This window comes from Grampus griseus (genome assembly GCF_964374135.1).
Source record: "Grampus griseus genome assembly, chromosome: 15".
Taxonomy (NCBI): Eukaryota; Metazoa; Chordata; class Mammalia; order Artiodactyla; family Delphinidae; genus Grampus; species Grampus griseus.
Window position 1 is genome coordinate 21,744,012 of NC_139009.1, and position 27,487 is coordinate 21,771,498.

The 27,487-nt window shown below is 53.0% G+C and overlaps 1 protein-coding gene across 2 annotated transcripts; it reads left to right on the plus strand.

Annotated features, from left to right (window-relative positions):
* Positions 1 to 1,066: 1,066 nt before the first annotated feature.
* FOSL2 (FOS like 2, AP-1 transcription factor subunit) lies at positions 1,067 to 24,453 on the plus strand. 2 transcript variants are annotated; one of them, XM_082672225.1, is made up of 5 exons: positions 1,067 to 1,928; positions 8,777 to 8,845; positions 11,876 to 12,127; positions 16,576 to 16,683; positions 19,139 to 24,453. In XM_082672225.1, the coding sequence occupies exons 1-5, from the start codon at positions 1,827 to 1,829 to the stop codon at positions 19,658 to 19,660; spliced, it is 1,053 nt and encodes a 350-aa protein (XP_082528351.1). In that variant the 5' UTR covers positions 1,067 to 1,826; the 3' UTR covers positions 19,661 to 24,453. The 2 variants fall into 2 exon arrangements, with proteins under 2 accessions (XP_082528351.1, XP_082528352.1); XM_082672226.1 differs by lacking the exon at positions 8,777 to 8,845.
* The last annotated feature ends 3,034 nt before the right edge of the window (positions 24,454 to 27,487 follow it).

A 27,487-nucleotide genomic window follows, 5' to 3' on the forward strand; every position in this document is an offset into this window, starting at 1 on the left:
CTCTCCCGGGCCTCCCTCTTCCCTTTTCTTTTTTTCTTCCAAATTCGTAACAGTCAAGGTTGCTTATAATGCCCGATTACTCCTATTAGATGCGTCCTAATTGCCCAGCGTAGAGGGCGGCCTGAATGTCTTGACTGTTTAATTTCGTCTTCAAGGCTACTCCTAACAAATTAATTTCAGGGCCGAAAAAACGGGGCGGGGGGGGGGGGAAGGGGCGGGAAGCAGTGGGCAGCCAGCCACGGAGGGGAAAATAGGCAGGCCGGCCCCGCCCGGCGGCGCCTCGCCCCGGCAAGGCCCGGCCTCAGGGAGGTGCGGATACCCAGCGCGTCCAGGGCGCCTGCTGCTTCAGGCGGCGCCGCGGAGGACGCCGACGACCATGCGCGGCCGCGCCCTCCCTGCGAGCGGCTCTGCGCGCCCGGCTCCCAGCCTCGCGGTGGCGCCGCACCGAACCGCCCGTCTCGCTCTTCGGGACTGTGATTATTTTCTAAAACCCGGCGCCGAGGCCCCTGCGGCCGCACTCGGGGGCCCCGCCCCGCGCCCCTTCCCAGGGTGGTGGAAGGGGGGGAGGCCGTGGCGTGCTGGGGAGCCGGCGAGGGAATCCCTCTCCCTCCACGTCACCCGAAAGCGAGGGAACCCGCACTCGCGTCCTCTAACGCAAATGACCATCTTTGGCAACATGCGCCAGTGGAGCAGACCAAGGGCGCGGGGCCGGGGGTGGGCTGGGGGGGGAAGGGCCAGGAGCCTCGGCTCCCCCAAACCGCGCCAGCGGTCCGCTCCCACACCCGCCACCCCCTTCCTTCCTAGCGCTGGGTGTGCGGCTGGCGTCAGCGCGGCCGGGAGCCGGGGCAGGGAGGGTGGCGCTGCGCCCGCCTCCTCCCGCGCCTCTTCCTCCTCCTCCTCCTCCTCCTCCTCCTCGGCCTTCTCCCTCCGCCTCCCCGCGCGCTCCTCCCTGCAAGGTGGAGTCTGGGGTTGACGTGAGGTGCAGGGGCTGGAGAATAAAGAGTGTGGAGTTGAACTCGTGCCATTGTAGTGACTCATCTCGGGCAGAGCGCTGGGGCTCCGAGCAAACCAGCGAGCAAGCGAACGGCGTTCGGCGGGGACAGAGAGAGGGAGTGAGAGAGGCGCGGACGGGCGACACGGGCCCGTCCGGGAGCGGGCGCCGGGGAAGGGGTGCAGGTCCGGGCGCCGCAGCTGTGGCACGGGGAGCGGAGCCGCGTCCCTCTCCGCGCCGGCTCAACTGGAACCCCACCGGCCGCGGGCCGGGCGCAGGCTGCCTTCTTCTAGTCAAGTGTCCGAACCGCTCGAAACTCTGGCGGCGAGTCGGCCACAGGAAGTTTATTCTCAGCTCCTTTTCTAAAAGGAGGAAATAGAAGTTTCTCCAAGCGGGCAGCCTTTCTTTTCGCCTTTTTTTGCCCTGCCTGAAATCGGGGGTCCCCAGACCTGGCAGGCTTGACTCGCCGGGCTCCTATTCTTTTTTACTTTCCAATTTTTGATTGAGCCGGCGGTCCGGGCTGAGCTCCGGTTGCGCGCGGGGGCAGGAGGGCGCGCGCAGGGGAGGGACAGAGGGACGCGCGGACTTTTTAGTGGGAGGGACCGGGTGGACAGCCGGACCCGCAGCGCTCGTAGAGCAGGAAAGAAGTGCAGCGCTCGGCGCTCGGGGGGCACTGTTCCCGGGGTGTCGCCGCCGAGGGGCAGAAGCCCGGGAGCGAAGACTAGAGCCCGAGGCGCGGCCCGCAGGGAGCCAGCGTTCAGCAGCCGGTGCGCGGCCTCGGCGAGGGCGGGGGAAGAAAAACACCCTGTTTCCTCTCGGGCCCCCACCGCGGATCATGTACCAAGATTATCCCGGGAACTTTGATACCTCATCCCGGGGCAGCAGCGGCTCTCCTGCGCACGCCGAGTCCTACTCCAGTGGCGGCGGCGGCCAGCAGGTAGGTGCGGGGCCCGGGTGCACCTGGCGGCGCGGGCGGATACCCGCCTTCCTCTCGCCGCCACTGCCTCTCTTGCTTTCTTTTCCGTTTCTTGGTTTGGCGAGAAAATTCCTACGGGCCACCATTGTAAGTTCTGGATTTTCGTCTTGTCCTGCCCACACCTCCTTTCATCCCCTCTACCCAACGCCAACACTTTTTCTTTTTTTTTTTTAAACTGGAGCGGCGAGCGGGCTGGAACAGCCAGCAAACCCTATCCTTCACACTACATCTTATCCAGACCAGCTCCTGGAATTGCAGGTCCCTTTCCCAGGAGCCTGTACCTCCTCTCCCAGGAATCCACCTCCATTCTCCTCTCTTTCCGTGGTGGACAAAAAAAAAAAAAAATCTTTGCACCCACGGGCCCCTCCCTACATCTCGGGACCTTATTCTTGAGAAAAACCCTCTCCTTCTCTTCCCCGGCCCCCATCGGTCTTGATTTCTGAAAAATGTTGGGGACTCGGAAACATGGTTGGGCTCCTTCAAGTAATCCGGAGTGGGTGCGGGTTGGCGCTCTGGGAATCAGGTGCGAAGGTCAGGAAGGAAGGAGGAGGTCAGCCTTGATTGGCTCGGCTGCGCCTAGGTGCCCGGCGCCCATCCATCTCCTGTTAGGGTCGGAGAAGGAGTCTGCACTGCCACCAGAAGGGGCGCCTTGTGGGTCTGGGAGTACCTTGGGGCAAGGACGCCTGCAGAGAGAAGGGGGGCGGGGAGGGTGGAGAGACCTCGCTTGGGCTCCTGAGTGGTTCTGGAAGCCGAAAAACAACTTGTTTCTAAAGCAGGCGGACTGGTTTGCACTGGAGGGATTGTGCGTGCGATCTGTCTATAAATACCAGAATAAATAAATACCAGGAGGGTGCTGCTGGGTTGGTGGTGCTGGTGGGGTGCCTGTCCTCGGCAGCAGCCACCCCCCCATCCCGAGGCTTGTGAGGGAGCTGGCTTAACAAACAAGGCCGCTAGAACCTGAAACCCGTCTCAGTCAGGATCTGCAGAGTCTGTAGCCAAACTGGCTGCAGCAAGAGTTGCTCTGGTAAGGCAGTGGCCTTGGCCTCTATACGCCAGCCAACCAGAAGGGGTTGGGGTGGGCTTCCAGGGAGGAGGGACCCTGATGGAGAATAAAATGGAGACACGGTGCTCTTTGGTAACTGAAGAGGGGTATCTTATTCCAGAGTGGCTCCCCGTACCTGGTGAGTCCTCAAAACGGCTTCTCTGTGTCTTCCCTCTACCTGCCCTGGTGTCCCCATAAGCACCACTGTAGAGAGCCTAGTCTGTGCACTGAGGGTGCAGCCAGTGCACCCCTAATAATGGGTACCAAGGTGATGAGTTTCCAATTTTGTTCCAAAGTGTTTGATTTTGTTTGCTTTGCAGCCCCATTGGTGGTTTGTATTGAATCCAGCTATCGTTAGGCAATGGGTCAGAGTCATTTATAACCCATTCCCTCATTCTCCGGTTCAACAGCCCCCAAAAAGTCCCTCTCTGCCTCTCCGAACCAGGAAGGGATCTTTTGATTTCTCATCTGCTCCTTTGGCTGCCGTTTCTGTGGCACTCATCACTGAGATGTTACAACCTCGCCGCCTGGCTTTTCTCAGACCCTGGGGCCTAGATGGGAAGTCAGACCGGACATCAGTGCCCCAACTGAATAATCTGTGTCACTAGGGCTTTGAGCCCAGGATGTGAGCGGAGGCAATTCCCTGTTTTGGAAGAAAATCAGACAGGAAACCAGTGCTAGGAAGAAGGAAGAGAACTCAGTCCAGCAGAGTGTAATGGGGCCTCATTACCGAAGCAAAAAGCAGCTGTTGGCTAATTCCTAGCATGCTGTAACACATGAGGATTTTGCAATTAGTAATAACTGGTGCACGGGGTTCTTGCATATACGCCTGCCCATTCGGCCCAGCAGCTTGAGTGAGGCGCCTTTCAAACCAGAGGGATTGGCAAGGTATTGTAGCTTTGGACAAGTTTCTCAGCCTATCCACCCCTGAGGGAGGGGGTGGGGGAGGGAGGCAGGGTTTTTTTCTCTCATCTCTGTGACTTTGAGCAGAGCTGTTCTGTGGTCCTAAGGACTGACGCGAGAAGCTTTTGTTACTTCCCAAGTCTGTGACCCCACTCTGGCTCGAGGTAACTTTATTGCATACCAGATAAAACCTGTAGTCACTTTATTTCTCTCAGCTTCCTTTACGGGGAGACTTTCCTGACAGTTAGTGATGGTCCTTCTTCCTTTTGTGGCATCTCAGCGGACCAATCAGTGTAAGAGCATTCTCTGGTTTCACCCTGGGCAAGTGAATATTATTTTTCTCTGCTCTCTTTGTTTGTGGGGTCTGATATTCCTGAGAAGTTTGTTGCTGTTTACTCAACCTAGAACATTCCTCTCCTCTCTCACTTCATAAAGCTTGATCTTAACACATGGCCATGAGTTTCAGTGACTTGGGGAAGGTGGTGGGGGGCAGATAACTCTGTTGAAACCTCTGTTCTTGTATATGGCAGGAACTTGAAGCATGGAAAATATTTCCTGTTCCAGTTATAGTTTTAATCTCAGAGGTTGGTCATTGGTGATTTGATTTGTCACTAATAGTTGCACACACCTCCCCCTCCTGGCTTTTTCTTTTTATTGTTGTTGTTGTTGTTGTTTTCTCTCTCTCTCCTAACTTTCCTAGGAAAACACCTACCAGATATATGCCCTGCCTGGCTGCACGACTCTTAAACCGTTTCAGGCCCTGAGCATTACGCAATTCAGCCAGTTACACAAACATAGGTCATTTCATAACTTGTTTTCATCAGCTGGGCCCCCTTTTAATGAAAAACAAAACAAAAACAAGACCCAGAACTTTTCCAAGGCTGCCATTTGTCTGTTCCTCAGATAACTTGTGAAAATAAATCAAGGGGGACAGTTCAAGGAATACCAGACTAGCTCTCTTCTTTGGCAACCATCCTTTTCCAAGATACACACATACACACACACACACACACACGCGCGCGCCCGTGCGCGCGCACACACACACACACACACACACACACACACACACACAAAATTCCCCAGAGTGAACTTTTGCCAACTGTACCCAGGCTGGGACATTCCTCACATCAAAGAACTTTTACCAGAAATGACTGTGATTCCCAAGTCAGCCCCAATCATACCTCTCTAGTGCCCCCTACGGGACATTCTTAGAAGAACTATCTGGGGAATGTATTTTTCCAGCCCCAGAGAGTGTTAACCTGGTGAGTTTTCGGAATTCTTAGGATTTTTTTCTTTTTAATCCAGGACAAATAAATGCCGTATATTTAACAGTGGTTAACTAGGAGCTGCTTGACTTTGAAATGCAGTTTCTTTTCAACGTAGTTGAAAAGGGAGTGCTTTTTTTCTTTCCCTATTTTGACATCTGTCAGCACAATGTCTTCAAATTCCCAAGGCTTGTTTTCTTGATATTGTTTGTATTAGGACATTGGGAATTTTATTTGGGGAGGTGGTCTTCAGAATTGGTGGGAAGGTGGGAGGTGTATATTAAGGGTCTGGTGCCTTTTTTTTTTTTTTTTTTTTTTTTTGCCTTGATCTCACAGATGTTGTAGATTAGGATCAAACGAAATGTTATCCCAGGAATTTGTCTGTTCCGCTGATTCTTGATGGTGGAAGTCAGTGTCACTGTTTCATCAAAGTGAATGGGGTGAAACCGCAGTCACGTATTGTCTGAGTGGCAGTTGAATTTTCCTATCCAAACTCCTGAGTGCATTTCCATTACTTCATTTCTGCCTGCCTCATTATGCAAGGTGAGTGTAAAGTTAGGAGGCTCTGTTTTTTTCTTTTCTGTCTTATTACAAACACACCCGAACTTACGCATCCAAATCACTGTTGTCCCCTTCATTGTTGTTCCTTGAGAAGACTAAATACTTATTTGAATGCTGTGGCTATTAGATTCAGAAAGGTTTTACAACATCCCTCTTTGGGACTGCCTTCAGCAAATTCTTTTGAAAACCCTCCCTCCTAACATATCTTTGTCTTTTGAGGGTGAATTTGATATTTGGAAGTTATCAAAAGATCTGACATATGAAGAACCAAGTGTGATGTATGAGGTCTGGGTGATCTTCTGGGTCCAAAGCAGGGTGTGACCCCGAATCCTGTTGGTCTTCATCTCAGGAGTCTTCCTGGGACAGCAGTCACCGAGACAAGGCACACCAAAAGCAGGCACCTTTGCCACCTCTACCTTAGGTTTCCCCACTCTGCTATACAGGAGTAAAGGTACTGATTTTGAGAATTCGGGAGGCTAACTTTCTGGTCTGTTTGTTGAAAGAAAGAAAAAGAATTCGTGTTTAATGGATGTGTCTCATCTGTGTTGTATGTGGTATCTTTTGATGGCCACAGCATTTCAAAATGACGGCAGCTGCCCTGATTGAGGCAAATATATCTGTAACTCCATTCAGTAACTCTGTCCCTCTTGGACTCACTGGGCTGGAGAGGGAGGGTGTAAGACTCCTCTTGCCCGCTGCTGTCTCGCACCCTGTCACGTGGCAGTGACTTGGCCACGCTCACCTGCTGTGGTTGTAGAGAAGATGAGATGGCATCCCCTTCCCGTGGAGTGCAGAGCTGTCCCAGGATTGGTGGAGGTACAAAAGGGATCCACAGAATGGTGGAGAGAGTCCTCTCATGCTTTGGGGTGGAATTTCTGTCCAGAAGGGCCCTGGGAGGAAAGACACTGGGGAACCTGCTGGAAACTCTGTGTCGATCGCCTTATTTTCCTTGCTTTTTTCTTTTCTTCTTTGCTGTGCTTCACCCTGGCAGTTAGGTGAAGAAAGATAGCATGATTCTTTCAAGTGAACCTGACAGGAGGCAGGTCACCTGAGATAGTGTTTGTAAAATTTGGGGAAATCACGAGTTATTAGGACCATTTCCATGGTGAGCTAAGTGGCTTTCCTCAGAGAGGAACGAAAGGTCAAAGGTCAAAGTGATGTCCACTGCAGAATCTGTGAAAATTGGTTGAATTCCATATAGAAGGTTTTGGAGAACACCCCACGTTAGGTAAAAATACAGAGCATTTGAGTCAAACTGGACCTCAGCAAGGTTATTCTGGGGCATTTGAAGCAGCATTTGCCCTGCCTTCTCCTCTTCCCCAAGCCAGTCTCCTGGGATGTTGGAATTTTCCTTTTCCTGTGCTGGGAAACTAAAAAAAGGGGTTCTTAAGAGAAAGAACCCAGTCTCTTCCCAGATATGGATAATCCTTTCTGCCTGCCTAGGCAGGTCACAGGTACTCATGGGGTTCATGGCTCGAGTGCTTTGTGGCCCCGTCAAGAATCAATCTGATGGAGAAACACCTGGCTGAGGTGATGGGCCCAAAACACCAACTCTGACTTCCATCTCAAATGCCATTTCTGCCCAGCCCAGGAGTTTCTGGGATAAGCCCTGCCCCATCCACATCTGCAGAAAATAGGAACCCAAACCCTACTTCCTGGACCTTTCTACAGAAGGCCGTGGTTGTGACCCTTCTTTCTGAATCCAAGGCCCTGCAGAGTTCAGAAAGGTCATTTTCCCAAATTAGCAACTGCTGGGCTACAGGGACCTGTCTGACCTGATGAAGTTGGGTGGCCCTAGGGGCCCTGTGTTCTGAGCTGTCTTTCTCATAGGCAGTGGGAGGACACACGTACTTACTGAGCGGCCCCGCAGCTCCCTTAAATTCAGGATGCTTCCGGATAAGGAGGTTCTGCTGCCCAAAGACCTGCAGCAAGGCTCGTAAGGGCTCAAACTTGGGCTTCAGGTTCTGGAGATTCAACCTGTCTAGTGAGAGTCCATCCCTTCACTCCCTGGGTTAGAAGAACAGTTGTGATTTTTTGCTTTCTCACTTCCTCTCTTTATTCTTTTTCCACTAACCTGAGCATGAGAGATGAGAATGATCCTCTAGGACAGAGGCTGCCAAACTCTGGCCCGAGTGTTTTTGTAAATAGGGCTTAAGAGAGCACAGGCACGCCCGTTAGTTTACATCTCGTCTGTGGCTGCACTCACGCTAGTAGGGCCGAGTTGAGTAGCTGCAACAGAGACCTCATGGCCCCCAGAGTCTAAAATATTTACTATCTGGCCTTTGACAGCGGAAGTTTGCCAAGATGCTCTAGGAGGTTGGTGGGGGTGGGGGGCAGTTTGTCCTTTTATAGGCATTCTTGCCCACCCAGAAGTCAACAGGATGACACAGTGAAAGGAAGCATTTGGAGGCTCTGCCAGGCTGGAATACCACACAGCCATCCAGCATCTTCGATTCTGTCCCTATAGGAGGAGCTTCCGGGGGGCTGGAGAGCCCCAGGGGAGTCAAGTGAGGGTCCTGGGTTCCCTCCTGTAGCCCCCCACTCCCAGCACACACCTGGTGCTGCATCAGGGATCAAACCACCCTAATGCCCGCAGCTGGGAAACCCCATCTTGGTTTCTGTTCAGTGTTAACCCGTTCGTAGAGAGCCGTGATTTCTCCCCAGCATGACATTTGACTGATTCTTGGGTCTGTTGTCAGAGAAGAATGCCAGGCTGACTTCTGGCTTCACAGACTCCTAGGCCTCCTCTCCTCTCCAACCCCAGTGTCGCTTTCTGAAAAATACCTTTGGAGTTGAGACAAGACACATCTGTCAGATCTCACTTAAACTTGTGTGTGTCTCAGAGAGCCTCCACCTGCAGACAAAAGCCTTCTTTATCACAGCCCCAGTCCCCTCAGGGGCTAGGACGTGTTTTCCTTGCAGTTGAGAGCCAGTGTGTTCTCCAGATGGCTTTACCTCCCTCTGAAACAAGTTGTACATGCATTCAGAGGCAGTCATTACCTACTGCCTTGTTTTTATTGCTGTCTTGTTTTGTCTAGACCAAGCCATTGCTGCAAGGAGTCTGGCTGATGGCTGGGCACGGCCTTCCGTGGACCTGCCATCACAGAGTGAGTGGACCGGAGGGCCCCAAGAGGGGCTGGGAGTCAGCCACTGAGTCCTAAGGGATCTTAGTCTCTCAGCTTTGCTTCAGCTTTTTGGCTTCCCTCTCCCAGCCTGAAATGGGAGCCCTTTTGTTTGTTTTTTTGGAAGGAGGAATGAATTTCTTGGGTGCTTTCCTGAAAGGAAAGCTGACAGTTCCCCCACAGAAGTGGAAGGTCACATTAAACCATCCTGCTGGATGCCTCGGGTGTCTTTCAAACCCAGGACCGGACTTGGGAAGAGAAACAATAAAAATGTTGGGTGCTTCCCAGGAATGAGAAGCTGGCATTCTCCCTGGGGCCACCCCTTTTGCACTGTAAGCGCACAGACACTTCCAGGGACGATGCATGTTGAGGATGGTGATGGTGGCAACGGTGGTCGTGATGACGATGACGCCACCTTTCGCTTATTTGGAGCAGCGTTTCTCAACCCTGGCTGCACGTTAGAACCTCCTCAGGCATTTTTTTAAAGCACCTTATCAGAACCCCACCCCAAAGCAATGCATTTAGACCTGTAATGGTGAGGCTGGCTGCGGCATTGGTGTTCTTAAAAAGCTCCTCGAATATTCCAACGTGCAGCCGGGGTTGAGAGCCGCTGGTGTGCTGTTAGAGCCCGTGACTACAAGCAGCTTCCTATTTAATCCTCATGATAGTGCAGTGAGTTTGGTGTTACTACTCCCCTTTCCAGACAGGGAAACCGGGTCCTCAGTGATCCACCAGGGCCTCAGATCCAGGCCTCCTGACTCAGACTACTCCCCATTCTCCCTCCCAATCCAGCAGCCCAAGAGAAACATAGCTGCCTGGGTTTTAGTGCTTCTGCACAAACTCAGCCGCTCACGTGTTCTCACTGCCCTGCCTCCTCACAGCCAGCCCTGGTTGTCTGTTTTTCCTCCTTGAAGATCATTTCCCACTTGTATCCTTCCGTGTTCACTGCATCCTGCCCTCCTTCACACACACATACCCAGATACACCTATTACTTTTCAGTGAGCTCCGGATAAAAAGTCCAGTTGTCTTTGCCTTGGGAGGTGACTCAGAATCCATTCATTGCACTGGGCAGCTCTCCTCACGGACTCCCAGAATCCATTGCGCTGGTAACTTCACAGAATCCCAGAATCCACTGCACTGGGCAACTCGCCTCACGGACTCCCAGAATCCATTGCACTGGTAACTTCATAGAATCCCAGAATTCATTGCACTGGGTCACTCTCTTCACTGAATGCCCCTGACCTGGGGCCCCAGGGCAGTCTGGGAGGTGAGACAGCCACATTCCACTACCCAGACTAGGGTCAGGCAGCTGGCAGGGGAGTGAGCAAGGAAGGGTCCACAGCGAAGGGTCCACAGCTCCCTCAGCTGCAGTGAAGTATTTACACAAAGCAACCCGGCTGTTGTCACCAGGGGCAAAGCCCATGGTGGTGGTAGCTGCCGCTGCTGCTGACACTTCTAATCCTGGTTGGTCTGATTGGGCCAATACAGGGGAGATGCTATAGCATCCATGCTAATGGCATTGGGATTTCATCTGGGGTCAACCAGACCTGTGGGGAGTCCTGGGTGAGGGAAGGTCTGTAGGGACCCTTGGTGGGGATGACCCTGATGCTCTGTCCGAGGGCAGTGGGGATGGATACCAGCACTTGGGGCTGGATTTTGAGGCAGGAAAAAACAATGCTACAGAAGCTGGTGTTGCACTGTATTTGAGAGACCTAGCCTCTTTGTCAGGCTGAACTGGGTTTGAATCCTGACCCCACTGCTTATTAGAACGTGGCCTTGGATAAGTTACTTAATCTCTCTAAGCCTGAATTTCTGCCTCTAAAATGGAGATAATGGTAGTTCTTACCTCAGAGGGAAAATTAATGGGACAATCTAGGTTAAACACTACCATGGTTCCTGTCATTTAATAAGTGCTCAGTAAGTGTTAGTTATTATTGTTGTCAATATTTCATCCACCAAGTTAGGGAAGAAAGGATGTGCAGAACCTTTTTGTGGAAACAGGAATTATCCAAGGCTGAGGGTTTCAGGAGGGGAGCTTTCTCCCGAAAATCTGGAAGTAGGGGATCTTTCCCTTCTCCCTCCTTCTCGCTTTCTAGTAGCTGCCCTGAAGGAAGGTCAAGCCCAGCTGCTGAGGAGCATGGCCCATTTTAGCTTTTGTACTCTGTCATCATCTTATATTTTAAATAGAATGCTTCCTGCAGCATGTTCCACAGAGCTCTGCAACGTGGTCTGGGCATAAATTAAGTGACAGGGAGAAAACTCAGAGCTAGCAGCAAAGTTTCACACAGACACGCCTGTGAGCACAGATAGATAGATATGTAGATAGATAAAGAGAGACACAGTGTGTCTGCCCCAAGCAAGATGGGGGTGAAGGTCAAGGAGGACAAGGACAGCAAGGGGAAGTCTGGCAGCAGACGCTACCACTTTCAGTCTCATGGGTCAGAGGTTATCTTTTCATGGACCTGGTCTCACCCTGATGGGGCCACAACCCCATCATGAGCCTGTTTGGAAAGTAACGAAAGCAGACATAACAACCTTCCTGGTGATCCTCGTTGCTGCAAAGCAGATGGTCGGCAAATCTCCTCAAGGGATCCTAAGCTGGTACCCTCGGAAATAATGGCAAGTGACCCAGAAGTTCAGGAGGCCCCGGGTGGAAGGCCTGCTCTCTTGCAAATGGGGGCCTAGCTGGCCTGGAGGGCTTCAGAGAGGACCTGCTGAGTGTGAGCTGCTAGGGACCACATGTATCCTAGAAGCCATTGGAGATATGACCACATCCTCGCTGAGCCAGTTGGGGATGGAGTTTCCAGGACCTCAGTCAGGGAGCAGATCTGACATGGGGGTCCCAGGAATAGTTAAGATCCCCTTGATTCTTGGATGTGCAGGAAGTCCACCCAGTGTCTTGACCTTGGCTTCCCAGGCTCTGACTTTACTTTCTGCCAGTTTTGGCCTCCTGGCTCTGCTTGTCCTGTTCTGCAGTATTTATTGGCTCAATCCTACTTTTCTCCTCATTTCAGAAATTCCGGGTAGATATGCCTGGCTCAGGCAGCGCCTTCATCCCCACCATCAACGCCATCACGACCAGCCAGGACCTGCAGTGGATGGTGCAGCCCACGGTGATCACCTCCATGTCCAACCCGTACCCCCGTTCGCACCCCTATAGCCCCCTGCCGGGCCTGGCCTCTGTCCCCGGGCACATGGCCCTCCCAAGACCCGGCGTGATCAAGACCATTGGCACCACTGTGGGCCGCAGGAGGAGAGATGAACAGGTACAGTTCCTATCAGGAGCCGCATTGGTGGCTTTCCAGGCCTTATAACGCAGTGTTTCTCTGAAGACTGGCAGGGAGCAGGGTCGACGTTCCGGGAGCGCTGGGGAGATGAAGGAGCTCAGGACCAGTGGAGGCAGAGCTAGAGACCTGAGAGTCAGGCATTTCGCCTGTGTCCCTTAGAATCTGTGTCTTAGTTTCCTCAGCTGCAAAATGGAGATAGGGTCTTGCTGGCCAGGACTTGCTTCCAGCCGAATGAGATCATGGTGGGAAAGCACATAGTGAGTGGTGAGGCGTCAGCACATGGGCAGGACTTAGGCCCTGCCTATAGCAGTATCATTCTCTGATAACTTGGTACAGGGGCCACAGGACAAGCAGCCAGTGAACCCTGGCTGGGAGCTTTCTGGGGAGTCCTTAACTGTCTCCCAGTATCTGGTAGACACCCAGCAGTCCTAAAGGCCCCCGCCCCTTCTAGACCAGTACTGCCCACACTACTTCCATTCTCCCTCCATGGTTCAGGCCTCCAACTCAAGGCAGGACCCCGTTTCAAGTGCCTGGGATGCACATTCCGGAAGTGGAGGGACGCTGGGGTCTTTGGAGTCTGCTCAGCTGCTTGAGCTCCCGGGGCTGGGGGGGGAGGTGGTCAGATATCATCAGCCTTTTTTTTCCTCAAGGGGCTCAGCTTTGAGCAGGAGTCAACCTGGCTGAGAGAGACGCCAGCAAAGGGTGGGGCCTCTGCTCTCTAGGTAGCATCTCACTACCTAGATGGGCCCAACACTCAAAAGGCCCATTGTCTGTATTAACAGATTACCAGGGCAGCGATGGCCCCCTGCTTCCCAAAAGAGAAATCAGAGTCATGCATAATTCCAGAAAGGAGGGAATGAGCCTTCCAAGAGCCCCATCTGTCCCCCTTCACAGATGACACAGCCAAGGCCTGGACACAGCTACCTGGGGCTACTTGGCAAGTGAGTGGGGAAGCGTGGCCTAGAACCAGGCCCCTGGACCCCTGTGCGGTGCTCTTTCTCCAGCACCATGCCACCACAAGTCCAGGGAAGGGAGATACTTTGGCAGTAGAATCCCTTTTTCAAATGAAATGTTAGCTTGAAGAATTACTTCAGTTACAGCTTTGGAACCCCTCCCCATTTCAACCACTGTCCACCTCCACTCCTTGTTCCAATCCAAGGACCTTTCAAACGTGGTGCCCAGTGGATAATTGCAGATCCAGTGCCACTAGTCCCCAGGACACTTAGAATCACAAGGGTCACTGCTCTGAGGAACCGGAAGCTTTCACAGGAGCCCCGTTCCTCTGAGGAAAAAGCTGGGCCTTGTATCCATTACATGTTGGTTGGTTCTATTAGTGGCAGGGCCCTGTGCAGGGGCAACTTGGAGGGGTGTGTGTAATAGACAGTAACAGACACAGCTCCCGGGTGCTGTCTGCTGCTGGGGCAAATGGCCAGTATCCCCCTCACTGCTGCTTTCCATACCTGTAGTTATAAATATTGCAGTAGCAGTGATCCTAAGGTCCTCTATAAATGTGCCTCCTTCAGGGAGCCCAGGGTGCTAAGCTTTGTAGCCACTGACGATTTGGATTCTCCCTGTATGTAAGGGACCCCTGAGTAAGAGCCAGGCTTGGGAGGGACTCTTGGGTTAGCAGGACAACAAAGCAAGATGTGCTGAATACTCTTCATCCTTTTTTGGACCTGGCTCACTCCAAATCTAGAAGTTTATATCTGGAAGAGACTTTGGAGACCAGCTTTTCTATAATTTTCAATAATTATAGAAAATTCAATAATTTTCCCTCTGCACCTATTTTACAGATGAGGAAACTGAGGCCCAGAAAGAAGGGCCTTGTCCAGGCTCACACAGTGAGTTAGTGGCAGAGCCAGGACTGGAATCCACCTCTTTTGACCTTCAGCCCTGTGGTTTTCCTACCGCACCACCTAGGCGTGCCCTAAGACAATTTGGAGAATTTCCTTCCTTTTTTGAGAGGGAAAGAGAGAGCCAGAAGTGTTTTATCCCATGTCAGTTAGGAGTTCAGATAATCGTCTGGCAGCTTGGAGGAAGCCTAGGTGGCGGCATCCTAGAACCTTGGCTCTTTGGGTTCCTAGCCCGAGGGTCTTTTCTCAGAGGCTCACTTCCGCCTTCCCAGCCTCCCCCAGGGGGAGGAACCTGTTACCAGGGACTGGCCTGGTGCCTCACTGCCCTCCTCCGTAACCTGCCCCAGAGGCTCCCTCTGAGGCCAGCAGTGGCGGGGAGGGGCGGGTGTGTGTGGCTTGTGGATGGGTATGTGGTGGTGCTGACACACTCAAGTTGTAACCGTGTTGTCACCGCCCCTGAACACTTCCTAAGCCTAGAGCTCCCACAAGTTGCCCCACACCTCACCACATAGGGGCGAGGCTTCTAGGGCAATTGGGAGGTCAGAATTTGTCCAGAAGCAGCCAAGGGGGAACGGAGGCCAAAGTGGACCAGGACCAGCTCTCCATCTTTTCTGCCCCTCATCAGTGAAGGAGGAGGGGGGCTAGCTGGGCCTCAAGGGGAACCCTGGTAGCCTTTCAGTGCTGAGCCCTGAACCCACGACTGCAGCAGGGTTACCCTCTTGGACTCAGGTTGAGACAGGGTTAGGAGTAGCCAGTATTCAGGGCCTTGGCCAAGTGGCCTTGTGACCTCAGCTGGTCTCCACAGAGAACAGGGTGCCTGAATCTGTGGACTCTGGGTCTCCAATTGACTTGCTGCTCAGTGAGTGCAGAAAAGGCATCAGAGAGGAGACCTCTGAATTGCATCTTCTTTCTAGCACTTTCTAGTTTAGAGAGGACTCTCACACTGCATCTCATCTGATCATTGCAGAAACGTTGTGGAAGGCAGGGCAGGTCCTATTAACCCCATTTTACAAATGGGGCTCTGAGGCTCAGAAGGGTCAGTAATCTGTCCAAGTCCACCCAGAAGTGCCACACCTGCGTTTGGCTCCCAGCTGCCTGACGCCTCTCAGAAGGGAGACCGTGGAGCCAACGGCTCTTTGGGTTCCTAGGCAGAGGAGGGGCCTAAGGAGGGAAGTAGAACCGGGACTCCAGCGTGGACTCCAAGACTGGGTCTCTGGAAGGGGCCTGAGGACTAACAGAGATGCTACTGGCTGGATGGGCTCAGGTCAGTGCGCACCTCCTGGAGGCTGCTGCAGTGATGCTGTGTCCCGTTCAGGACGTCACAGCCACACACCTTCAAGGCTGCAGGGAGCGTCCTGGGGACTCTGGCCTGGGCCCAGCCTGGGCAGTGGCTCCCTCCCTCACAGGATGGCTGGTGGTCCAGGCAGCATCCGTCAGTGGGGCGGCTTCTCTCTTAGCCCCTCCAAAAGTGGCTTTGGCCCTTTCCCCATGTATCCCTTGAGGGTAGGACTCAGGTCTTATTCCCCCAGAATCTTCTAAGCCCCAAGTACTGTACTTGGCATCTTGTAGGGGTGCCGTCAGTCTGATGACTGAAGGGGTGGTCTGTCCTTTTGAACTGCTTTCTGCCTTGGCCCCCAGCCATCTCCTCACATCACCTCTGCGAGGGGCTGGTGGCCCTCCTCTGGAAGGAGGGCTCTGTGTAAGCAGAGTGTCAGCCCCGATGGTGGGGGCAGAGTTCTTGCCCTCTGGCCTGAGCCGCGGGCCCCTAACCAACCTCAGTGTGAGGAGCTGCGGGGGGATTTGTGTTCACTTGGTCTGTTGACAAACCTCTAAGCCCTCACACTGTGCCTGGCGTGCAGAAGGGCTCATTGGCTGAATGAGTGGATGTGGTGGGCAGCAGGGTTTAACCTGCCTCAGGGCCCCTCCTCCTTTCGCTGGTCCCGTCCAGCCCGGCACTGTGCCAGGCTCACGGGTGAGTCCTCGGGGTTGAAGTGTGAGCAGCCAGCACTCGAGGGCTGGCAGAGGGGCTTGGGAGTGGGGTGGCCCTCCCTCTGGCAACAGAACATGCCCCCCTGGGTGCTTCCTACTCTGGGCCCAGCTACTTAATCACGTGGAGATAATGAGGCTCACAGAGCAGGCAGGGTTATGGGGAGGAGTAATTAGGCGGAGAGTGGAGGAAGCTGCATAAGTGGGTGGGGCGGGCCTGGCACGAGGGGACTCTGCGGGAAGCAGTCCCAGCCCGTTCTCTCGGGCCTTGGCACTGAGTCGGGGCTGGCCTGACACGTGCTGCCATCATGCTTGGGCTGGTGAGTCCCTGACCCATGGCTACCCTGTTCTCCCTTCAAACACGCGACATCACCTTCCAGGGGGGGTTCAGCTCTAAGCGCCCTCCCAGGCGTCCACACAGCAGTGAGCCGCGTGTTCTGGGCCTCTGAGCCGCGCTCCTCTTGCCTTCGGCCCTCCCCTCCCCAGTTCCAGAAGGGCTTCTTCCCCTACTTCAAATGCAGTTAACAGCCGAAAAGGTGGTGAGCCATTTATCCGAGCCTAACCGTGATCCTTGACCTTGGCCTCTAGCTGTCCCCGGAAGAGGAGGAGAAGCGTCGAATCCGGAGGGAGAGGAACAAGCTGGCCGCGGCCAAGTGCCGGAACCGCCGCCGGGAGCTGACCGAGAAGCTGCAGGCGGTGAGGAGCTCTGCGTGGGGCGGGCGCATTTCTGGGCGGGCCAGAGCAGGGACCCCAGGGCTCCCGGCCCTCCCCTCCTCCTTGCCCCTAGTGGCTGACATGTGAGTCAGTGCAGACAGAAACATTGCTTCCTTTTAGCACATGGGTCAGCACTGCCCTGATTAAAGGAGAGGGCTGGGGAGAGGGAGCTGGCCTTTAGCACCAGCCTGGGCCCAGAGAGAATTGGACAGGCTTCTTGGGCCTGGTACCCTTTCTCATTCAGCACCTGTGCAATCCCTGCACTGAGACCTGCTGGGGCTCCTGGGTGAGGGATGGCAGAGGGTGTTGGCATTGGCGAGCCCAGGAGCCAAGGCAAGCCCAGACCTGCCTCCTCTGGGGCTCCTCTTCCCAGGGTGCCTGCCACCAGCAGGAGTGGCCCGGCCTAGCTTCAGCCATCTAGTTTGGGCGGGCGAGCATTGTGGGGAACTGCTCTCTGGGCTCCTTCACCCCTGCAGGGGTCGTGACGCTCTCTAGGTCTCATGGAGATGGGTCACGTGCAGCTGAGTTGTACTGTCTTGGGGTTTTCTCATATCCTTCGTGGCTGGGAGGGTTCCCTGCCTCTGCCCTGAGCCTGAAGCTGTCACCTTGGTACCTCCTTCTGCCTTTGTGAGTCATTCTCCCCTGCTGCCTAACTGCCCACACCTGGGGGCCCGTGGCCCTACCCCTCCCTCTCAAAAGCTTGACCTGACCAACGTCACATAACTCCCTCCAGAGCCCCGCCCTCCAGGATGGGCCGTATGCCGTGTGGGGGAAGCCCAAAGCCAGGACTGACTCTCCTGGGTGGAATGTGTTCAAAGTGAGGAGATGAGGGAGACTCCGTCGGCAATCCTTGCAACGACCAGCCAGGATGGTGCTTTGGAGATCATTGCCTTGCACGTCCTGTTACTTTATTTAATCCTCCCAGTTACCATTCACCGGCTTCTGCTTCCCTTTGTCCATCCTGGAGCCCTCGCTCGTGGGTCTTGAACGTGCACGGCGTGAATCGCGCGGTGCCTGTAGTGGTGCCCCGTGGCGGCGTTAGAGGCGGGGAGGAGGAGTGGCGGTGCTCCGATGTCACGCGAGGCGGATCCATGAGTGCTCAGCACTCCCCGGGGAGACTCCCCCAGCAGAGCCCTCCCTACCACTGACCTTGCAAGGAGCCATGCCCCCTGGGTCTCCCCCAGGTGCTTCTGCCACCAGCCCCAGAAGAGCCTGCCCCCCTGAGGCCCCTCAGCTTTCCCCCCACCTCCCTAGAAGCCTCACACCCAACTCCCCCGCGCCTCCCCACCTACGACCCAGCCACCCAGGCCCTGAGCCACATCCTCCACAGGAAGCCTCTCATAAGCTCATGACATTCGTCAGACCCTTGAGACAGATGGAAACTTTTTTTCACTTCGGAATGTGCTGTACTCGGCTGCTTAGCGAAGCTCTGGCCCATGTCATCTCGTTCTCAAACAGGAATCTGTGTTCGGGAAAAGTGGGGAAGAGGCTGGTGACACGTGCCTTTCCGTATTCCATAACGACCCCCTGCATGTGCATCTGTTGCTTCTCTGGCTTTGTGTGAAAGGAAGGGCTGAGGTCCATGCCAGCCTCACGTGCCCGCTCAGGCTGGCAGGGGTCTCATCTGTTAAAGCTCGGGGGCTGAACTGAATGTTCTCCCGGGCTTCTGTGAGTCCTGAAACATATGCTTTCTACTTAGAGCAAAAAAGGGAAGAGGGACGGTGAAGATCCAGACGGGATGCATTGAGATCTTCCTATAAGCTGGGCACTGTCCTGGGCTTGTGTGCGCAGACAGAAATCTGCACTGCCACGCAGCTTAGAATTTAGTGTCCATGTGTCCACGGCGAGCGGGATGGGGCTGAGGAGGCACGAGGAGAGAGGGGTGGAGCTGCATGCTGTGCCCCCTTCCCCCACCGGATCTCACTATTACTCACCCCTCAGGCGTACCGGGGGGCGGTCCTGGCACCAAGGCAGAAGAGCGTAGTAGCATGTGGACTCTGGAGTCAGCTACATTGGGGTCAAATCTGGGCTACCCTACCTGCTTGCTCTGTGGCATTGGGCAAATGATTAAACCTCTTGGAAACTCAGTTTCATCTGCAAACTGATACCTGCAGGTTGCTGATACCTGCTTCAAGAAACCGCTAGGTTGAATGAGATAATGCCTGTGAAATGCTTAACACAGTGCCTGGCACAAAGTAAGTGCTCGATCATGACAGCTACGATCGTTAATTCACCCTTCCTCCAAGCTGACTTTCCTCTTCTCTCAGTCTGGAGCTTTGGAAACAAAAGGAAACCTTAAACGTGCAGGTGGGCTGTGAGCTTGCTGCCTTCATGGTCTGTCCTCTGAGCACATGGCTGGCTTTCCCTTTCTCAGCCGGATTTGACAACCCCCCAGCGCAGCCCCTGCCGTCCCTCACGTACCCCTCTTCCCCTGCAGGAGACGGAGGAGCTGGAGGAGGAGAAGTCGGGCCTGCAGAAGGAGATCGCTGAGCTGCAGAAGGAGAAAGAGAAGCTGGAGTTCATGCTGGTGGCCCACGGGCCCGTGTGCAAGATCAGCCCCGAGGAGCGCCGGTCACCCCCGGCCTCCGGGCTGCAGGCCCTGCGCAGTGGGGGCAGTGGAGGGGTAGGCGCCGTGGTGGTGAAGCAGGAGCCCCTGGAAGAGGACAGCCCCTCGTCCTCGTCGGCGGGGCTGGACAAGGCCCAGCGCTCCGTGATCAAGCCCATCAGCATCGCTGGGGGCTTCTATGGGGAGGAGCCCCTGCACACCCCCATAGTGGTGACCTCCACTCCTGCCATCACCCCGGGCACCTCGAACCTCGTCTTCACCTACCCCAGCGTCCTGGAGCAGGAGTCGCCTGCGTCGCCCTCTGAGTCCTGCTCCAAGGCTCACCGCAGAAGCAGTAGCAGTGGGGACCAGTCGTCAGACTCCTTGAACTCCCCGACTCTGCTGGCTCTGTAACCCAGCTCCCAGGGGCGTCCTCGTCACTGCCTCCTTCCCAGGGACCAGCACCTTTCAGCACTCCAGGGCCACGAGGGTAAGAAGGGGACCCTGCCAGAGAGCTTCCTGGTTCTGGGGAGACCCAGGTGGGATTTGGAAGTGAGGCGCTGGAGGACTTGGACGATCTCTTGGAAGTCACGGGACCTCCTCCCTCGTTCATCTTGCAAAGCAAATCCTGTTTCTTGAAAAACGTTGGACAACTTGGTTCGGCGGACCCGGGCATCTCTCTGGCTTCTGAAGAGCCTGAAGCGGGTGTGGACCGTTCCCGTCCCTTTGTCACGACATGTCTCTGGAGTGATGGTGTCTTTCTCTGCCCCACCAAGCATGCTCAGTGCCTTTTGGTTTCACCTTCCCACTATTTGCCCCTTCCTTCCCCCAGTGTCAATTTCACTTCCTCTTGGTTTTTATCAAATTTGCCATGACATTTCATCTGGGTGGTCTGAATATTAAAGCTCTTCATTTCTGGAGATGGGGCAGCAGGTGACTCTTCTGCTGGGGCTGACTTGTCCAGAAGGGGACAGTCGATGTGCAATACAGAACCTTTCCTCCCCTGACACTCCCGGTCCACCACCATCTCCAGAACCACCAGCAGGGCTCCCTGAGCTCTCGAGGAGATGCCGCCACCGCTGGGAGGCTCGGAGGACCCTTCCTCCCCATCCTCGGAGACGGCTTTTGGAGGAGCGGCTTGGCCAAAAGACAGGGTGTGAGTGAGACAGCCGGGGCACAGATTGGGTTTGCCAAATGCCTAATTACCGGGCCAGGAATAGTGCCAACAATCCACATGGGTGTCTTGAGTAGGACGTCTCCTGTAATTACTGCCTCGGCGTTCTGCCCCGGACCCTTCTCTCCGGACCAGGGAGGCATCCCTCCCTAGGAGCCACAAATCACTCCAAGTCCCTGCCGGCTCTGCCCTCCTCCACCCTGCCTCTCAGGGTGATGCCACCCACGGAGGTTTAATGAGCGTGGGCCTGGCCCCTCCCCAAGCCTCAAAAGCGCCTCTGCTGTGGACAGAAATGCAGGGGGAGGAAGGAGGGAGGCAGTCGGAGTGGGGTTCGCCTCGCAGCAGCCCCAGCACCCGCTTCTCACCTCTCACCCAGGTGCCTGTTCAACCCCCTGTGGCCGTCTGCTACCTAATGGAGCTAGTGCTTTTGCTTGTACACTCCCCTGCCCCTCACCCCAGCGTGCTCCTCAGATCCATCAGCCAGTTGTGAGCAGCTGGCCCAGAGCTGTCACTGTGGCTTGCAGCGTACATGCCATGCTTGGGGGCTGCTGAAATCAGACAGGAGATGTGTTGCTTCCCGCTGCAAGCTAGCTGCTCCCTTCCCATGGGGTGGGGGGCAGGGAAGGGGTCCTCCAGCCTCGCCAAGAGCACAGCTCAGCAGAGCTCAGCGTGGTCCCCACCTCCCACCCCTCAAAGCCTTTTTCTCCCCAGGGTTGATCTTCCAGAATGAGCTTCTGCTGGGCTAGTGCTCTGAGGGAGACCCCGCTATTGTGATTCAGCTCTAGAGATCATTGGATGATAATTTAAAATTATATAGATATTATTTAAATCAACCCAGTGGGGGTTAGAACTCAAAGTTGGACTCCGGGGAGAGAGAGAGAAAGAGAGCAGTGACATGGTTCCCTGTTCCCTATTCCCTTCACGTACCCAGGCCTGGCACGCGGGCTGGCATTTAATGTCCATTATCCACTTGCCATGCACTAGACACACAGAATGGAACAGCCAAATGCCTAAAATACACAGACTGCTGTGACTGGGAGTGACGTGTGGAGAGATAGGGCGTGAAGAGAGAGGAGATTAAAAGAAAAAGTATTTTGTCCCCAAATGCTTTAAAAATGTTATTTCCCACATTCCTTGGCTGTGACACTGCCCTCCCAGTTCCCCAGAAGTTCTGGGCGGGGCGCTCCTAATAAGATTGGGCCACTGGGTTTCTCTGGCTTCAGATTAATCAAGGACGTGGAAGTCAGCAAGGAGTAGCAGGAGACGGGCAAAGAGAGCTGGGGTGTGCTCAGCTCTGAAAGGCTTAATCATCTCAAGTGGTGTTTGTGGCCAATTGGGAGCTATTTGCTTCTTTTTGCATATATATATATATTTCTTAAACGAAGCTGCTTTCTGGTGTTTTATTTCTAAAAGTCCCTTTGTGCCCCACTTTGCACAGCCCTGATCCCAAGGCAGGTCCCGGTATGTGACTTGGGGCCGGGCTGGACATGCCCGAGACAGTGTCTGGCTTTCGTTCCGATTTCAAGCTGCGTTGGCTTTGGGACCAGCAGAAAGCAAAAGCCCAGCCGCCTCTCAGGATCTTGAGGCCTCCGGAGCCGTGTTTCTATTCAGGACCCTCTAGCTTTGTTCTGGGAGGTAGTCTGGCTTCCCCAAAGCCAGAGGTTATTCGGAGAAGGCGGAATGTTCACACCTAACACACTAGTGTACCCTCAGTCACTTCCTCCTGGCTGTTCTCCAAGTTCACACCAGACCCAGGCCTGCCTCCTCCTCTTCCCCCTCAGGGAGCAGCCGCAGCGGGGAGGCCTTTGTGCTCGGGCAGGGAACCCTGTGCTCCCCCTGTGTCCCCAGCCGTGAGGCAGCTGGTGTGGACTCCAGTTGGGCTGCAGGCAGCTCTGGGATGGCATAGGGCAGGCACCCCTTGACAGGCTGGTGTGAAACACACCGTCCCCTTGGCCACCTGGCTGGCCTCTCTGGGAATAGTCCTCTTCCTGGCTGGGTGGATGGGGACAGCTGCTGACACAGGAAAGAGAGGAGATCCCAGGTGAAGTTCAGGCGATTGCCAGAGCCAACTCAAAGCAGAGAGTTCATTGAGGACGTTTCCAGAAAGAAGTCATTGTTCTGCCTGTGAGACAGGCCAGGTGTCTTCACTGTGCCCAATAACACAAGCATCTCAACGCCAAGAACCATCAGAGGCTACTGGTTCCCTTTCTCAGGCTTTGGGGAAAGGAGTCTCCTCTCTGCTCCCACATGGCTCCACTTTAAGGATGAGCTCAACTTCCAGGCATTGGGACTTTTCTCCCATTTCCCTGATGGACCACCAGTGCTTCTTGCGGTCTCATCTTGTAACTTTCAGGTTGATTTCCTCCTCTGATGAGACATCCACGTGGCCTCTTTAAGAAGGAAAAGAATAACACCTACTATGTGCCAGACGATGTGTTAGGCACTTATATATATATATATATATATACCTTCTTTAGGGTGAGACTGAGCCATGAGGACTTCCCTTATTAAAAGCCCACAAGTAATGAATAAACAAAAACACTTGGAGGTGAGAAGGTCTTTCTCCAAAGATCCGAGGCAAGATTGCCTTCAGTCCGAGGTTTGTTCTCAAAGACCCATCCCCTACAATATCCTTCCACCTCTAAACTTGTTTTCCCTGGGATGTGCTCCTTTGCACTCTTCAGATGGTTGACCTGAGTCTTATAGAATTTGTGGACCAATAGGATACGTGGTGTGTGTAACTTTCTTTTAAAAACTTAAGTAAAGGGGTCTTGCTATTTTCTGCTTGTTGAGTCTTCTTGGCATTCATCTTAAAAGCCAGCATCTCACTATTTATTGACAGGTCGTGTGTGTGTGTGTGTGTGTGTGTGTGTGTGTGTGTGTGTTCGTGTGTACATTTCTAAGTGTGCCCATGTCCTCCTGCACCTTTTAAAAAGGAAACCCAGTCACCCCACTACCTATTTGACATCTTTTCATGCTTCTAGTATTTTGGTCATACATCAAAAAGGGTTTTAATTTTCTAACGCTGACATGTTCAGGAGGAGCTGGGTCAAATTTTGAGCGGGGCGTGGGAAGGGGAGGGGGAGAAGAAATTGACATTTATTTTATTATTTATTTTAAATGTTTACATCTTTGTGTTGTACCAAGCCTGAATAGAAACAGATAGCATTAAAATGCTTAGTTCCTCTCTCCCTCTCTTTCTTCTTTATAATTTTTTTAAAAATTTAGGCTAATGATACTTCTTTTGTTTCTAAAATGATTTGTGACTTGTGCTGTATAAACTGTATAAAAAAAGGTCTGTTTTGAAAGATGAACTGTCATTCCTCTAGGGACAGGGGTCACCAAGAAGTCTACATTGTAAGAGAACCTGCCCTGTTCCTCAAAAAATTATTTTCTCTGTATGATTAAAAGTTTATTCCATTTCTTTTAGTTTGTGGTTACTTGATATTGAGGAAGGAAATCTTCACCTTTGTATAAAGAATAGGTATCAGGGTGTCTTTTCTGCAGTGAGAGATGTATATATAGTATTTTGGATATAGTAGACAATCATAAGCTTTGTGCATCTGTATTTGAGGTATGTCGATGATGTGGCGTAAAGACTGCTATAAGATCCTGGAGGCAAAAAAAAGTTGTACAAGATTCCTACAGCTTGATGGGGAATTTATCTTTCTGAACACCTTGTTTTCTTTCTTTTTTTAAGTATTGGTGGAATGGTCCCATTGGAAAGGCTGCTAAATAGGCCTCTCCAGGCAGGACTGTGATCTCAGAAATCTTTGTATACTTTTGAAAATTGAGGAGTAGCTCTGCTCTAAAGCATCTCTGGTGGTGTTTTGTTGTTGTTGTTCTGTTTTGTTATTTTACTGTAATACAAGCCTACAGTATTTGCACTAAAGAAAGCTTGTTAGAAAAAGCTTGCTGCTATGGAAGAGAGAACATATTACAACTTTTTTTCCTTTTTTTTTTTTTTTTTTTTGGTTAGCTTCTCCACTTTCAATTGAGTAGCATTTTGTAGAATAAAATGAATTAAGATTGAAGAGCCTCTGATGGTTGGTTTATTCTGTGTTTTCTTCCCATCTCTCCTGTCTCGTCTCCTTTTTTCTTGTAGACTTTTCTACCTTTGGCCCCGTGGGCAGAGTTGGTCTCTCTGGTGGGAGTGGGGAAGCAAGGAATGGCTCCGCGGGAACCTCTTTCTGCAAAACTGGGAGGTGAGCTGCTGGGAGGGGCTCAGACCTTCCCCGCCTCCTCTCTCTTGCTTCTTTCTCTTCTTGACCCTCTCCAAACCCTCCCAGTCCTTTTTCCCACTTCTCAGGGCCTGATTCTCAGCTGGCTGCCAAGTGCAAACCACTAATGGTTCACAGTGCTGTCCCTTCCTGGGGGTACTTTGGATTATATTTCAACAAGGTTGCTGGAAACTCAAGAATCTTCAAAAAACCAATTTAAGGTATTGCTCAGATGGTCCAGGTGGTCACGTGAGGTCACGCACAGGAAAGGCCTCTGGAAGCAACCAAGGTGTGCAGATAAGTGGGGTGATCACATCTCCGGACTTCCTTTTTGAATAGAGCCGGTTTGTTGGGTGTGGAACACTGAGAAGTGTCAGCCAGATCCCATTGCCCTGCAGACCAGGAAACCCCGGGGTAAATGGGGGAGCATCTATTCTGGGCGCTCGTTCCCTTTAATATAAACAGTAGGGAGGCACACCTGTCATTAGTTAGCTCTCGCGATGGTTGGCCCCAGCTGAGAGTCGGGCCCTGAGATGACGCCACTTGCTCCTAATCTGCGTAAGATGAGCCCAGGGTGTAGGCCTCGTTTCCTGGAGGACCCAAGAGCACTGGACTGTGAGTCACAGGGGCCCTGAATCCTAGGCCTGCCCCCACTGCTCGTAACCTCTCTGAGCCTTAGTTTCCGCTCTGTAGAGGGTGAGGGTAACAATAATACTGTGACAGCACCCGCGTGGGAAGGATTCCCGTATCTCCTTTCCCTTTCGAGAGGGCCTGGAATATAAGGGAACGGGGCACTCAGAACTCTCGGCACCGGGCCTCCAAGCCGCCTCTTCTGCCCGAGTAGACAACAAGGAAAGGGTCTGGGGTGTCTCAGTGGTACCTGTAGTTTCCTGAGCAGCTGACGTGTCTCTTTGTGAGTGTCAAGGAGGCAGGTGCTGGGAGGGTTCGTGTCGGCTTCCGTCGGCTTTCGGGATTATGCTGTCCTGAGAGAAGCAGGCGTCTCTGCTCGCCTCTCGTGGCTAGGCGCTTCTGTGACATTTTTCATCTTCCAGTAACACTTCGAAATCGACTTTGTTTGTTAAAATTCCCACCTCTTCACTCACATGGCAATTAGAGAGGCTGATGGTTGCCAGGCGCTTATTAGATGGAGTCATAAGCAGTCCTGTTTCTCTGGGTGGCTGTCGATGCCTTCAAAACATGCAGACAGCTTTTTAGTCTTTTATTGAGAAAAACAATAAGGGGCCACCTCCACTGGGCTCTAACAGGGTCTGCTGGGGAATTTGCAATTCCTGCTGAGTCTAGGCTGTCTTGAACTGGTCACTGGTTCAGCGACCTGGGTTGATGGTAAACTCTATTGATTACATATCCAACACAGTTGGAGTTCTAAAGATTAAGCGGGGTTCTCTCCCTCGGGAAAGACGACTTGGTGAGCGACTCCTGGGACTATCCCCTTTTGCTGGACCTAGAGTTTCCCAAGTGAACACAACTTTGTCACTGGGCTTTCTTTGTTTACTGGACTGCCGCTGAATAAGGGAAAAGGAATTTCTCCTGGAGCTGCTATTTTCCAAGGCCGTCAGCAGTGTTTGTCTCTTGGGTTACTGAATGAGACACGTATGTGAAGGCATAGGAGAAGGTATGAAGTGCTGAAAAAAAAAAGGAGGAGACTTGGTTATAAAGTTGACTGATGCAACTTGATTATAGCACAGCCACTGGGCTCTGGGCTCCCGGGCCATGTTTGAAATGAAAGGGTGTGATTTCCCTTTGGGTCCTGCGTCTTTAAAAGATGGACGGGTACTGGTATGTGGTCAGCCCAGCCCCCGCCGCTGGTCCGGGGCCCTGCCAGGCCTGCACACAGCAGGCCCCACTGAGCAGGGCTGACGGCCGCCCCGCCCGTCCCCACCAGCCTGGCACTTGATCCAGGATGTTGCTTTAGCACCTGCCCTTGCTCTCTCTGACGGAGTCTGTTCCCCCCGTGACGCGACAACAAAAGGACGGCTTCCTGAGAAGCTGCGAGCTGTTAGGACAAGTCCACCCGCCATTCGTTGCAACCAGCCTTCACCTTTGTGGGACCTGCCTGGAGTGGAGAGAAACTGTAGCCTGTGACTCTGCTCTTTGGGGCAGGATTGTCCTCCTTCCTCCCCACTGGGCCCTGACGGACAAACGGCCCAGAGAAGCGTCTGGGGCGCCATCCACAGTCTGCGAGTTGTTGTCTCTGGGAGGTTCCCCTGGTTTAAAGGAAAAAATAAAACCTGCTTCAGGCTCCACCTCTGGAACTAGAAAGTCCTTAATCAAACGAAACACCTTAACAAGTCCTTGTTAAGGACTCAGCCAACGGAGTAACAAACCAAAATACACACATTCAACTGGTTTGTCACGGTGCTCAGCTGAATGTCTCTGAGGACCCTTTGGAGGCCTGACCCAAAGGTGAAACTCACATAACATAAAAGTAACCATGTTAAAGTGAACAATTCAGTGGCATTTGGGACCTTTACAATGTTGTGCAACTACCACTTCTATCTAGTTCCAAAACATTTTCATCACTCCTAAAGGAAACCCTGACCCATTACGCAGTCACTCCCCATCCCCCCTGCCTCCAGTCCCTGGCAACCACCAGTGTGCTTTCTGTCTCTATGGATTTCAATTTAGGTAGTATTTTTGAGAATCCCAATGACTCTATTTTCTGAACTAAAAAACAATCATGAAACATTAGCATGGAAAATAATAGCTATGAATAGTGATGCAGTTTCCTCCTTGCTTTAGTGCTTTGTAGATTTCATATCCTTTACACTGGTGGTCTTGTTCAGAAATGTTGCTGAACATGTTGGAAATGATCAGCTCCAGGAGAAA

Excerpts from the sequence above, each read along its gene's own strand:
- FOSL2 (XM_082672225.1), top strand. The coding sequence starts at position 1,827 with ATGTACCAAGATTATCCCGGGAACTTTGATACCTCATCCCGGGGCAGC. Across the intron at positions 8,846-11,875 it reads CGTGGACCTGCCATCACAGA|AAATTCCGGGTAGATATGCC; the intron begins GTGAGTGGACCG and ends TCCTCATTTCAG. Across the intron at positions 12,128-16,575 it reads GCAGGAGGAGAGATGAACAG|CTGTCCCCGGAAGAGGAGGA; the intron begins GTACAGTTCCTA and ends CTTGGCCTCTAG.